Genomic DNA, 15,066 nt, shown 5'->3' on the forward strand with positions numbered 1-15,066 from the left:
AACTAATGACACACAAACTTTAGATAAATACTCCATGTTGTTAAAGGACCCTACTGCAAACAAAGACACACCCTGCTGAGGGAGTGATGCCTCAAGGGTGCAGTGAGGCCTGCGGGGGTACTTGCCTTATAGTACCAGTCCTGGAAGCGGCGGCAGCACTCCTCACTGCAGAAGTCCCGTACCACGCCGTCCAGCTCCCTTGTCGCCCCCTTCTTACACAGCTGAGAGCAGTAATTGCAAGTCACGCACCTCAGTCCTAAACGCCTTGCAAAGTCCTGTTTGTACAACAGTTTGCAGCCTGAAAAATATAAGGTTTTAGTATTAAAACAAAAACTGATTTTTAAGATAAGAACGAGTTGACATGTCAAATACATCACTGGCTTTAGAAAGTGTTTATAAATTCACACATAAAGTCCTCTTTCTCTCCTGATCAAAACTGTGAAATCTACTGTGATCAACACCAGCCTGTGAACAGTGGAATAGAGCGTGGAATATTAGATTTAGAATATCATCCAGGTTCAAATAATTAATGTAGTAAGGCTTTCAAATCTGGTAATGACTCAGAACTGTTATACCTGCTCTGTGCAAATATAATCCTGCTTGAGTATTATCAACACAGCACAAATGGGCATTTAGAGAACTGAAACATGGCGACCGTTGAGAGGCACTGAGCAGACATTCAGCTAAACAGGCATTTTAGCTCAAGTCTCTAACCTTACAAGTGTCTGTCACCCTAAAGGACCTTCAAGGAAGTAAAACTGGTTTAATGACTTGCCCAAAAGAGCAGTGTTACTCTATTCTTTTATTAAAACACTTCCTTTACCTACTATATAAGTGCATTATTTTAACTTACATTTAAATCTTATTTACTCCCTGTATCTTTGTAAGGATTCAATAATCTTCACACTTCTACTCATGATGTGCACGTAAGAATGAACTTCTGCTGTTGTATCTACGAAATCCTACCCACTCTTTAATAAGGACGGCAGCTGTTTCCTATGTAATTTACTAGGCCATTACTTATGAACCATCCTCATGACTTCTTTTCTACTACTGTGAACAATATTTTAAAACATGTTTAATATTTTACCTTTATTAGCTTTATCTTTCTAACTAGTTTTTGATGGTAGTACCAGGTATTACATGTTTTGTTATTTCTGACAGGTTCCAGTAGAGAACTAGGTGTAGTTAAGAGAAAGCACAAAATATATTATTAAACAGAAAAAAATACACACCCCTTTTAACCTTTTATTGCCCAAAGTTATAAGTTCCTCTAAACGAAAATTATGTTCTTCAATGTCAATTATCTATTTGTTGCTACTTGTCCCTCATTTCCATAAAATCCACATAATCCAATGGTACAAGACCATTAATGTGTGTGCTAGCCCTTGACAAGGACATGTTCCGACTTGTGAGTCACTGAGACTGCCACTGCACAAAAATTCAGGTAGAAAAGCTAAATTAATTTAGTCATTCTTTTCAATGAAGCATATGTCACTTTTCATTAAGCTACAATCTTCACAGTAATCGTGACTGTTCTTCTCCAGGGGGCTGGACCCACATGTGCAGGAATGCCTGCTGTAGGCGGCGCTGCCTGGAGTCATGGCCTTGTGTGTTGAAGACACCTGATGATGGACTAAGAGTCTTCTGATACTGCTGTCACTCTCTACTGCATTTAGGATCTCCCAACCTTGCACTCGCCTCTAAACAGCAGAAGATATCTATAGAAAAAGAGGATCCAGGAAGAAGGGGGGAAAAAAAAACTGGGAAATAATAGATGAGGACAGCAGGTAGGAAAGCAGAGTCCAGTGCCTGGGGCCAAAGAATTGAAAGGGAGAGCCACAAATAATAAATAAAGAGTCCAAAGCCCATAGCTACAATCCTGATTCCTATCTCTGGAGAATTAGAATGAGAAACGGAGTTCATCTCTATAACCTGCCGCCTGGCACCAGAGCAGCAAAAACTATACATGAAAGAGGATTCCCAGATGTACTGTAACCAGGGCCAGCATCTCCCTGGCCTCCCAGACTGAAAACCTGGAGGTCTTTTCTGGCTGTGGTGATGCCCGCACTGATACAGGAAGTACCTCTGCAGACCAGCAGTCAACTGGGCAGGGAATGGAGCCAGTGGACAGTAACTAATCCACCTGGAAAATCAACTTTCAGATCACTATTTGCCTGTTTAGAAACGACCCGGTGTGGCAATGCTTTTCTTCTCTTTCACCCTCAAAACTTCCTTGTAATGGAAAAACATGTTATCAAATTCTTAGAGATCAAATACTGTGAGGCCCAGAGATCGATCTATCTATCTATATAGTATTAGTAACAGTAGAAAAGCAAACAATTTTTTTGTTCAGCTATACTAAAATTGTACCGCTACTCTGAACATAAGTAGTGATAGAGTTCAAAAATATTTTGGCAAAAAATTAACATTAAATATTAATGAAAGTTATGAACAACACTGTATATACACTTGCCTTCACTACAGAAAGGTCTCTTAACGCCAGAGAAATTTACTGTTTCATGAAGAGTCTTCTCCTCTTGACAGTATTCGCAATATGTAACTATGCAATGCAGCTTCTTATAGTCATCTGAACAAGTTTTGCTGCAGAATTGATGAACTTTGTTCTAAATGCACAATGGGAACCTTGGTAAGTATATGACAACCACCTCAAGAACAAGTTTAAGAAATAAACAAGCCACTTTTACAGAAACAGTTAAATCATTACCTACTTAATGTTACAATCCTTAGTAACATTAGATACATTTCCTATAATAGGCCACAGACACCTAATTTAACTAATTCAGTGCTGTATTTAGACATAGCTCCACAAAATTCAATACCATTAACTATCCTAAAGTTACTCAGTCCAAGAATAAAAGTGCAAGTATCACTAAGAAAAGGTGGCAGTCCAGTGTTGCTAACAGAACTGGAGAAATGGGAAAACAAAGGAAGGTACAACATGGGTAAGCTACAAAAAGATAAGAACTAGGACAATAATATGATTTTCACTCAAAGAAGTATTCTTTGTGGAATACAGTCAAGTAGGCTCAGTTGCATTCCTGCCACAGCATTAACAGTAACAGCCCTACTAGGGGCCACTGCATGGTGTGTGCCCAGTCTGAGCTGGTTCCCTTGAGTGGAGCAGGTTAATAATCAATGAGTTGTGTCTCCTGTCCCAAAACCCACCAGAGCCAGAGTGACTTCGCAAGTAGCCAGCTGAGCAGGTGTAAGGTAACATGTCCAGGGCGGCAGCCTTCCCTCTCTTACTACAGAGCACAGAGATGAGGTCCAAACCATCTGCCTGACACAGCACTATCTGAAGACCAAGGGGACAAAGGTCAAGGTTTTGGAAACAACCCCAGGAGTGAGACGAGCTGCCCCACAAGGGGACAAGCCCTCCCAGAAGCCTCACTGTCAACCATGGGACAAGAAACAAGAGGCCTGCGGGACAGGCTCACTCAGCCTCGTGTAAAAACCCACAGCTGGGACACAGAGTGGGCAGCACCATCCTGGGGCTGCTGTGGGGACCCTGCTCACCGCACCCAGTGTGTGCAGGGCCCTGGACTCCTGTGTGCGATATGCTATGCACCCTCCCCTCCTTCTTCAGCATCCCTTCACTCCCTCCTACGGGCCTAATATCCTTCCTGCTGTGATTTAAAGAGGGGAACAGTCACTGAAAACCATCACTGGTGCCGACAACAGTCTCAAAGAATGACCAGTTTAAATGCTCTTAAGATAGCACCAAACAAAATAGCAAAACAAAAAAAATTTTAGGGGCTAAATAATGCAACCTCAGATTTCCAAAGTACTTCAGAAATCCCCAGAACAGAACCACCTTCTGCCTGAGACTCAGACACCGGGGACGAGCCAAGAGCCACTAGCAGGTTTGGCTCAAGGGCAGCGGCTGTTAGCACTACATCTTGTGACCATCTTATCACACACTCCATGCCCTCGAAAACATGAAAGAATGACTGCAGGTGAACACAGCTCAAGAAGCTGCATCTAGCCAGGGCCACCCTGTCCCTCCCTCCCTGCCTCCCTCCATCCACTCCTTACTGCCCCTTTCCAAAACAAACATTAATGCTCAGTTTCTGCTTTGGCAAAAAGATATGGCAAAGTAAATTAATACACCGGTGAAGACAAGGGTGGTTAAGAAAGGGGAAAAAAAATTCATATTAGGATTCTTTGATAAAACACAACTATAAAATGTTACATGACAACATAAACCTAAGGCAGTATAGGATCCTACAGTTCACAGACAATACTTATAAACACAGGGTGGGGAGAGAGATGGGAACAGCAACACTCCACACAGAAGACGCTGCAGGTATGTGGCCAAGCAAAGACTCCTTACACTACCATGAACACAATGTGGAGTATGACTTCAGTGTGCTCTTTGACTTAAAAAGAAACAGGTCCTTTCCTGGTGCTATTCCCACATTAAAAAAAAAGCAAATAATCCAATCTTCACTAAATCTGAAAAACGAATCCTTATTCACTAAGAAATAGTTGCTCAAATGAAAATGCCATGATTACTACACTAAACTTTCACTGTAGCAGAAGATAGCATGCATAATAAAACACAACTTGCCTCCCATTCCAAGATTTCTGGCTTTGAACAGAAAGAATTTTTGCAATAGTTGCACTTCAACTGAATATCACTTGGTGCTACAAACTGGCCGTTGGGAGATGACTGCATGCTGAGAGCCTAAAACAGAGCACAAGACACACCAAGTCTGAGGCGGTTTTACAAGTTTTATTTGTGACAACCATCGGGTATCAACTACGTCCAGAAAATAATACACATCTTTAAGTTCTTATCACCTCAACATATAAAATATATTTTTGAATTTTTCCTTTAAAAATACTAGTATACTAAGTTTAGTTTGATGAAACTGAATTTCATTTTTTACCACACAATTTCTATTTAAGATGAAAAAAGAAAAAAAAAATAAAGTTCAACTGTGATTTTTTAAGGAAATATAAACAAATAATAAATAGTGAGGTCGCTCCACCAAGTCCTGAACCAGTAACGAAACAGAGAGGAACGCAACTCCCAACTCTGTCTGTTAACAGCTGTTACTGCAATCATTTTTATTCCAAGTGCATCCATGAAAATAGCCTTTTCATAATTTTTCTCAACTGGTGTTTTCTACATGCAGCGTTGGGGAGGAAAAGATTTATACAAGGGGACAACAGAGGACGGGATGGTTCGCTGGCATCACTGACTCAATGGACATGAGTTTCAGCAAACTCTGTGAGATGGTGAAGGACAGGGAAGCCTAGCGTGCTGCAGTCCATGAGGTCACAGAGAGTCGGACATGACTGAGTGACTGAACAACAATGAGTGGATAACCAGGAATTTCAGTTTCATTACACTTAAAAAAGTTAAAAGGATTTACCAATTGGAGTGAGATAAGCAAACATGAGTGTCCCATGTCTCTAAGAATTTTATAGTTTGTTGTGATCCACACAGTCAGAGGCTTTAGCTTCGTCAATGAAGCCTAAGTAAATATTTTTTTTTTTTAACTCCCTTCTTTTTCTATGATCTAGTGGACGTTAGCAATTTGATCTCTGGTTTCTCTGCCTTTTCTAAATCCAGCTTGAAATCTGGAAGTTAACGGTTCACGTACTGTTGAAGCCTGGCTTGGAGAATTTTGAGCATTACTTTACTAGCATGTGAGATAAGCGCAACTGTGTGGTAGTTTGAACATCCTTTGGCGTTGCCTTTCTTTGAGATTGAAATGAAAACTTACCCCTTCCAGTCCTGTGGTCACTGCTGAGTTTTTCAGATTTGCTGGCACACTGAGTGCAGCACTTGAACAGCATATTTTAGAATTTGAAATAGCTCACCTGGAATTCCATCACCTCCACGAGCTTTGTTTGCAGTGATGCTTCCTAAGGCCCACTTGACTTCAAACTCCAGGATGTCTGACTCGAGGTGAGTTACATATCATGGTTATCCGGATCATTGAGACCTTTTTTTGTATAGTTCTTCTGTGTATCCTTGCCAACCCTTCTTAATCTCTTTTGCTTCTGTTAGGTCTTTACTGTTCCTGTCATTTATCGTGTCCATCTTTGCATAGAATATTCCCTTGATGTTACCAATTTTCTTGAAGATATTCTAGTCTTTCCCATTCTATTGTTTTCCTCTATTTCTTTGCATGTTCACTTAAGAAGGCCTTCTAATTTCTCCTCACTATTCTTTGGAACTCTTGAGTTCAGATGGGTATATCTTTCTCTTCTTTTCTTTCATCAGCTATTTGTAAGGCCTCCTCAGACAACTTTACCTTTTTACATTTATTTTTCTTTTGGATGTACACTGCCTGCCTGTACAATGTTACAAACCTCCATCCATAGTTCTTCAGGCACTCCATCAGATCTAATCCCTTCAGTCTATTTGTCGCTTAAACTGTATAATCACAAGGTATTTAATTTAGGTCATACCTGAATGGTCTAGTGGTTTTCCCTACTTTCTTCAATCTGTGCCTGAATTTTGCAATAAGGAGCTCATGATTTGAGCCACAGTCAGCTCCAGATCTTATTTTTGCTGACTGTATAGAGTTCTTCTATCTTAAGCTGCAATGAATATAGTCAATCTAATTTCGGTATTGACCATCTAGTGATGTTCATGTGCACAGGCATCTCTTGGGTTTTTGGAAAAGGGGTGTTTGCTCTGATCAGCATGTTCTCTTGACAAACCTCTATTAGCCTTTGTTTTGTACTCCAAGGCCAAACTTGAGTGTTATTCCAGGTACTTCTTTACATCCTACTTTTCCATCCACTTAGCACAAAATAGAACCCCCTTAAGAGTCAGATGTTACTCAAACCATCTATTAAGAAAACACTGCACAGCAGGCACTGAGCACAATGACACTGTGTGAAAATGAATCAAGAAAAATCTCACTGAAAAACAGAGCCAAGAAGCCTGGCTGGCTCACCCCAAAGACCCCAGCAGGAGGGAGTCTGTCTCCATGCCCAGCAACAACTCAGATTCTCACCAGCCTACAGGTAACTTGGGCTCAAAACCACCCCCAAGGCAACCCTAACCCTCCCTGGTTCTCCAGATTTGTCTGTGGCACCTCCTGGTTGGCTATTCCCAAATGAACTCGATTTTGCTGGCTACACCACTTACCCTTTTGTTTTAAAGGCTGGTAACTAAAATATATGTTCCTTCAAGATCAGTATCACAAGTAACAGTTAAGAAGCCAATTTGAGTACCCACACTAAGTAGATCACTGGTAAAGTTACACCTGCTCTAGCTCCAGAATCTCCACCCTCCAATCTGACTGTCAACAAAGTATGTAAAAATTAGCATGTTAAATACAGATGAAGTATGGCACACTGTTCATTTTCTACCTATATTTTATCAGAAGCACTTTATATAAAGAACAAACCTGGAATTTAGCCACACAACTGGAATTGCAAAAGTTATACAACTTTCCATCAGGCATTGTGGCTTGATACTGAGGTAAAGAGTTCCGCTTACAAAAATGGCAAATTCCCAAACCTAAGAGAGAAAAAGTATATATCAGATTTTTTATTAAATAGCCAAGGTTTTAAAAGTAAATAAATAAATAAAATAAATAGCCAAGGTTTTTCCTAAAAATCTTAACTGACCTCTCAGACTAGTCTACTAATGAAACTTTCTATATACTATTATTTTATTAATTTCCGAGATTAGTTGCACCTTAAAAAAATACTGTCATAAAAGAAAAGTCTGATGTCTCCAAAACATACAAGATACATGAAACAATCTCAGTTTTAGATAATGTTTAAATGGAAAAACAATTTTAGCTAAGAACACAGACATGGACAGAACTCCACCAATAATTTAAAAACTAAATGATCAAAACCATTAAAAATTTTTTACATTAACAAAGTTTAGTGTGATGATAAAAATAAACATTTATGTGGTTTAAAATGAACATAAATAGAGGAGAAATAGTTAAGAAATTATTACTTTATTAAAGTTCTTAAACTTTCCAAATACCTGAAACTTACTTTGTGATTTTGCATATTTTGTCTTGTGACTGTTCATGCAAGCAGTTGAACAATATGGCTCCATATACCCATTAGGACCTATACACTGAGTCATATCAAAAAACCTGCACTGTGTTCGGCAACCAGTACAAGTGGTCAGTTTTCCATATTTCTAAAATTTGAAACATAAAAAGAAAATTAAGAAATTAACTAGAAAAGTATTTTTCATTACACTTTTTCTCTCTAGAACAATTCTGTTCACCTCTAACCAGGCTTAGTGGGTCAAAAGTCTTCATCTGAGGCTGAGTTTATTGCAAGGCAGCTATATTAGGGTCAAACAAAAGTATGATCTAAGCTAAGTCTCCTTCAAAAATAGTGGTTTTCCCTATTAAGTTAAACCAAATCATTACATATAAGTAAACAGAAACTGAAAATCTAAGAAAGGCAAACTGTTATCTGTTCACCATGACGACACACTTCTTCATCTTATGGTAGAAGAAATTAACGAATCCTAATAATCAAACAACTACAGTCCTTCAAAGGAATAATTTGAAGATGTTAAATACTTTTCCCATTGAGCTGCTGCTGTTTCAAGCACTCTGACACTTCCCTTAAAACTGATTTACCACGCTTCTACTACATTTAAAACCTCATTCAACCAACATAAAACACAGAAACATTTACATTTTTTAATTAAAAAAAAACTTCATTCAAAATGATTTTTCGTTATTAAAGTTAATGATTAAGTTGATAGGTAATAATAAAGTCAATTGTGCCAAATGTGAATACTGCCAACCCTGTGTAGTTGAGAGAACAAGGAGAGAGTGAAGGAGGAAAGGCACAGGAGGCCCACTCTGGAATCTACTGGACAAAAGCAGCATCACTGCACAGTCTCCAACAACACACCCAGAGGAATGGTGTGTCTGTATACAAGAATCACCTTGAAGTCAAACAAAACTAAAGGCAAACCTTTAAGTGCAACTTGTATTTAGTTTTTTTTCTGAGTGGTAACAGAACTATCATAATCAGTTACATCACATTCACGAGGCAAAGTAATCATCTTTTTAGTCCTCTGCATTTGCAGACACAAGCTCATTACATGGAAGAGACTTGAGCATCCATCCTTCCACGTGATGTTTAGATTGTTTCCCTTATCTTCGCACCCAACACCACGCAGTACAATACGATGATATAGGAAGGCCTCAGGACATTCCATGGACAAATGAATAAGAGATGTCAGGGGAAAATGACAATCAGGCCAAAAATAACAAAAAATGAGCAAACTGCATGGATAAATTTCACAAATGCCACAGGATTTAAGAAAACAAATAATAAACTGAAGGTAAAAACGTTAGGCAAAAACAATAACATTGATGAAAGAGGAAAAACTTACTCAGCATACAATAAATGGAAAAGTTATGAGAAAACAGCTATTTACATTCCAGGAATGCATGTCATATTCATACTGGTTCCTTATCTACTCAAACAACACCTAAAGGAAGCCGTAAACTTTACTTCTCAAAGTGGAAACCAACTCATCTCCTTATTCAATCTCTGATAGGCTCAAAAAAAATGGAAAAACTTAACCACAAAAGAATGCCAACATGGAAAAAAATAAGAATAACTGCAAACCTGTTAAGCCTAACAATGATTCTCCCAAGGTTACAGGACAATAGAGGAAAAGGCTGGTTTTTTGTTTGGAACAAAATATGTTTTCCTGGAGCCTAATAATTTAAATTTTATATTGGAAGAAAAAAAATCAGTAAGAAAAGGAAAAAAGAAAAGAATGCTTAACATCTGGCACCACAGCACAAATAAGGAATACTAAAAATATCAGACACCTGCCATCGTGTCACAGATCTACACAGAGAAAAGCAAAGTGGCTCTCAGCAGTGTACGTGAGACCTCCACGAGGCAGCTCCTAGGAAGAACTGTCTTATCAACATAACCGAGGCCCAATCATCCACTCTAACCTGCACTACATGTTTTAACTTTTTAGAAATATCCTTCAAGCTGACAATGATTTCACTGTCAGAATGGCTAAGTATCAATAATTGGTAACCCTTAAGACATACCAATAAAAGTAGACCAATTAACTCGGGTCAAGTGAACAAGAAGCTAAGCAACTGGTCCCCACTAAGAAATAGTTTTGTGTGAAGACACTGAGAAAGACAGAATCATCAATACTGAGAACACTTTAACAGCCACCTTTACATTTGCCATTACTTCAACCCTGAAAGGGCCCACCTAACAGGAGAGTATTAGCAAAAAAGACATACATTGCTATGCTGCATTTTCTCTGCTTTCTATGTAAACAATCAACATAATCATATTTAAACTTCATGCTTCTATAAATATGCACCGAGTGGTTTAAGGAACAAAATTAACTGAAACAAATTCACAATTACTACATTCTCCATTCAGGCATGGGGGAAACCTACTTATAAATTCAGTTAAAAAAAAAAAAAAGTATGAGGTAGATCTGATTGAAACAGCACTGGTGTAAAAGGTAAAAATAATGGGGCGTTTGTGGCAAATGGGCTCATTTCCAGTCTACTCACTGAAAAAAAGTGCCTTATTAACCAACTCCACATGAATATAAAAATCCATCACGATTCCAAAACATTCCCCTATTTTTTCCTTTACTATGTAAGCAAAATATCTCATTTATTACATTTTTAACCAAGCGAGTGGACAGCAGCGGTAGGTGCTCAAGCAATAAAGGTTGGATGGACTTGTTACTGCAAATCTAACCCAGGAAATGGGCATGTGTGTGGCTGCACAAAACCGACTCCTGGCCATGTCCAGAAACAACTGAAAGCTAACTTGTGTCCACAACACCGCATGGAGAAACATACCCCTTCAAATTCATTAACATCCAACCAACCGACATGCAGCTTTGTTTTTCATTCCAATTAGAGGCAATAAACCACATTAGTTAGCAGAACATGTGACTTTGTCAAAAGTAAAAATTTCCAACTTTTTATCTATACTGGCAGGTGTATCAATGTATCACAGATGTCAGTCTCTTTAAAAAACATTATAGTTATTAAACAGTATACCTTACTACTTAACGCATTAATACCATGTGCATAAATCACATTTCATTTAATACTTTTATAACTATGTTTTGAATAATTGGTCCTATTTGTAATCATAGATATTTTATTTATGCATCTAACAGCATTCTGAGAATCCATCTAACCATGTTACCAAAGGAGTCCAAAGTATAAAAATAGTGAAGAACTAAATCTGTGGAGGAGAGGCAGTGGTAAACTGTCAACAATGACGTGATATTATACTAATTTCTATACTAAGTGAAGATTCAGAGATAAATTCAAGCAGACCTTGTACTTCATTCATTCAAAAAAAACCCCCTGAAATTCTTCATGTTGCAAAATGTTTGTGCAGAAAAAGAAAGATCTAAAAAATTTACACACCATCATGCTTGACTTTTGTTCACTGTGGTATAGTTTACAATTTTTCTTTCAATACATATATACTAGTTTTGTAATTTTTAAAATTTTTCTAATTGACAAAGATGCTAAAAAGTGAAATGTTTTCTGAGCAACATGGTATTTACATAGTATAAAATACATCCCCTCAAAATAACTCATATATGGAGGGAAAAACAGCAACTGGCCTGGAGAAATGCGACAGCGCCCCCTTGACCGAGTGAGCCAAGCCAATGCACAAGAGTGGACAGCAGACATCAAGTGCCTGCTGGTCTGACGCTGCGCAAGGACGTGTACTGCTGCCGAGGTATTCGTGCCCACCATGCACCACCTCAGTGTGACCCTGAGAAAACAGCAGACAAACCTAACTCAAGGGCGCTTCATCACCTGTCCTGCAGTGCTCAGAAATGTCAAGGTCATGAAAGACCTTGGGACCAGACAGACCAGGGACCAGTTCAGAAGTCCCTTATATAAAATGGTTTAGTATTTGAATACAACCTATGCACATCTCCCTCAATTACTTATAATAACTAAAACAATGTAAATGCTATGTAAACAACTGGCAGTGTGCAGCAAATTTAACTTGTGATTTTCAGAAGTTCCTGGAATTTTTTGCTACACCCCCACCCCCAACACATTTTCAGTCAATTGAATCCATTAGATGCAGAACCTATGGATATAAAGGGTCAACTGTATACCTCTCTAAAACATAGAAATTTTATATAAAAATGACATATGAAATGAGTAGGCAAAGCTATTAAAAGAGCTACTACGATAAATATGCTGTTATACGCAAGAAACCCATGGAGGAACAACATGAACATAATGAAACCAGAAACAGAGGACATAAAAAAGACCTCGACAGAACCTCTAGCGATGACACAAACGCCAAGCCAAAAACTACACCACACAGAACTAACAGTTGGTTAGAAAAGATGAGTAAAACCAAAGATACAATAGAAAGTCTCTACAAGGAAGCAAGAAGGAAAACAAGACTTAAAAAAACTCTATAAATAATGAGACACTGCAACCAGGGGCAGGAGCAGAAGTCTAGCACACCTGGAACTAAGGTCCCAGAAGGAGAGAGGGAGAAACTGAAAAACAGCTTTCTTTAAATAATGGCTTATGACCCTGGATTAGATGTTATATATATATTTTTCCAATTTATTATAAGACATTAACGAACAAAATTTGAATAAAGTCCATAGATGAATCAAACAACAGTATTAAATTAATTAAAAATGTCTTATTTCAATTGCTGTACTACAATTTTAATTGCTGTTAACTGTATACATTTATTGTTCAAATACTAATTTACTCATGCAGCTTAACAAATACAGATTTGGAAACAAAGAAAGAGGTTTTTTTCCACTCTTTCAGGTAGGTCCAAGAGAAGGACTTTTATATTCTCCATTTAAATGCTCACTGTGGTCAAGGACTATGAGTTAAAAATCTGTATCTTAAACTAATTTTTAATAACATAAATACCTAAAAGCAATAGACTACATCACAAGAAAACACACATAATATTTAGTGAAATGAAAGTTTGTTTGTCTGAAGAGATAAAGAAAATGATCATCATCATGACAGATTTTAAGTTCAGAAATGTTAATATGCTTCCAAATGGACATGATTCTCAGACACACAATAAGGCAGTAGCAGCATGTGTCATGTGGAGGCCATGACCAGGCCACACTCCCACTTACCTCGGGCTGCGTGAGGAAAGAGTCTGGTGCGTGATCTCGAACCTCCTTCAGGAAGCCTGGATGGCTACCTACCTAAAAGATTTTAAAAGGCTTTATATTTTTTTAATTTATTTATTTTTTATTGAAGGCTAACTGCTTTACAGAATTTTGTTTTTTCTGTCAAACCTCAACATGAATCAGCCATAGGTATACATACATCCCCTCCCTTTTGAACCTCCCTCCCCATTCCACCCCTCTAGGTTGATACAGAGCCCCTGTTTGAGTTTCCTGAGCCATACAGCAAATTCCCATTGGCCATCTATTTTACATATGGTAAGGTAAGTTTCCATGTTACTCTTTCCATACATCTCACCCTCTCTTCCCCTTTCCCCATGTCCATCAGTCTATTCTTTATGTCTGTTTCTCCAAGGCTGCCCTGCAAATAAATTCTTCAGAACCATTTTTCTAGATTCCGTATATGTGTGTTAGAACATGATATTTATCTTTCTCTTTCTGACTCACTTCACTCTAATAGGTTCTAGATTCACATAAAAAGATATAAAGAAAGGCTCCCAGACTGAAAGGTCAATAAGAAACCTGTGAAAGCTGATTCTTAATTACCTATTTCGTGATTTAAAACAACCTTGTCCAACTTTACAAATGCCTGTCTGCTCTATCCTAGTGCCAATGCCCAGCTTACAGAATACTTATTACATAACTTTAGTGATCCTATAGAAAAACAAGGCTCAGATGATGGTCAGTATTTTTAACTAAGGTACGTACATTATTTTAGACATGGTGCTACTTGCACACTTAGTAAACTCTCACTTCAATATTCGTTCTGCTGTTTCCCAAGCGGGAGACCTGGTTTCGATCCCTGCATTGGGAAGATCCCCTGGAGAAAGGAGAGGCTACCCACTCCAGTATTCTGGCCTGAAGAATTCCATGGACTATATAGTCCCTGGGGTCGCAAAGAATCGGACACTACTGAGCGACTTTCAGTCAGTCAATCAATCAATCTACTGCAGTGGTCTGGAACTGAACCCAAAACATCTCTGAGCTGTGCCTGTGCCAGGTTATTCACCATTTGTTATCCGTAGCAGCAAAACAATGGAGATAACGCAATACCACCCACAGCAAAGTAACCAAATAAACAACAGTCAGCCCGGTGTTGTCTTGTATACTGGTGACCACTGGCTCTTGGGAGGTGAGAGGAAGCACCATAATCCACACAGCACCAGCGTAAAATGAACATGAAGTCGGGGAGACACGGATGCACTCCATTATGTACAATATTGCCACCACGCAAATACAGTCATGGAAATAACTTCAAGAGCACAGATAACATTAAAATGTAATAAAATATTTAGGAATTGCTAAGTTTTAAGTATTTATTTTCTTTGTTTTCAATACTCTGTGTCTCCCTCCACCCCAAATATATTATCTTTAAGCCCTTACTCCCAGCAAGACTGTATCTGGAGTAGGAGCTTTAAGGGAGGCAGTCAGGACTAAATGAAGTCCTACAGGACACTCTCTGTCTCCTGAGCACAGAGAAAAGACCACATGAGGACACAGAGAGAAGGCTCCCTACAAGTCTGGCAGAGTGGCCTCATCAGAAATCACCCTGGAAGGGCACCTTGATCTTTAAGCCTCCAGAACTGTGAGAAAGAAAATTCTTGGCTGTCTGAACCCCTCAGTATTTTGTTATGACAGTCCTAGCAGACTAATACAAATGGAATTTACAAGTTTCTCAAACTTAATTTTTAACAATGGGTTAACAACCAGCTCACAAAATACCTAAAAACTAAGCTGTGAAAAGAAGAATAAGGAATATATTGACAGGGGATGCATCCAAGATACAAATGTACAGTAAAGCACATACATTATGCTCCCTTCTGTACAGGAAAAAAAGAGAAACTTAGAAAAAATTATTTCCTTAA

General features: G+C 38.5%; 1 protein-coding gene across 50 annotated transcripts in view; it reads right to left on the bottom strand.

The window, feature by feature from the left end:
* The window catches only part of ZMYM2 (zinc finger MYM-type containing 2), a 63,249-nt gene that overhangs the window by 20,091 nt on the left and 28,092 nt on the right, over positions 1–15,066 (bottom strand). For 44 of the 50 annotated variants that reach the window (XR_014071025.1, XR_014071016.1, XR_014071021.1 and 41 more), the window contains 6 exons: positions 13,148–13,219; positions 8,008–8,158; positions 7,401–7,513; positions 4,595–4,711; positions 2,477–2,627; positions 126–298 (listed from right to left, as the gene is read on the bottom strand). Coding sequence is in view for 25 of the 50 variants with exons in the window: in XM_081549089.1 (XP_081405215.1) it covers positions 126–298; positions 2,477–2,627; positions 4,595–4,711; positions 7,401–7,513; positions 8,008–8,158; positions 13,148–13,219 (777 nt within the window). In the remaining 25 variants the exon portion in view is untranslated. Of the gene's footprint in view, positions 1–121; positions 299–2,472; positions 2,628–4,594; positions 4,712–7,400; positions 7,514–8,007; positions 8,159–13,147; positions 13,220–15,066 lie in introns of all 50 variants that reach the window. The other 6 variants (XR_014071035.1, XR_014071034.1, XR_014071033.1 and 3 more) reach the window with 3 other exon arrangements.

The sequence above is a fragment of the Giraffa tippelskirchi genome, chromosome 12 (assembly GCF_054371585.1).
Source record: "Giraffa tippelskirchi isolate mGirTip1 chromosome 12, T2T-mGirTip1v1.2.pri, whole genome shotgun sequence".
Classification (NCBI taxonomy): domain Eukaryota; kingdom Metazoa; phylum Chordata; class Mammalia; order Artiodactyla; family Giraffidae; genus Giraffa; species Giraffa tippelskirchi.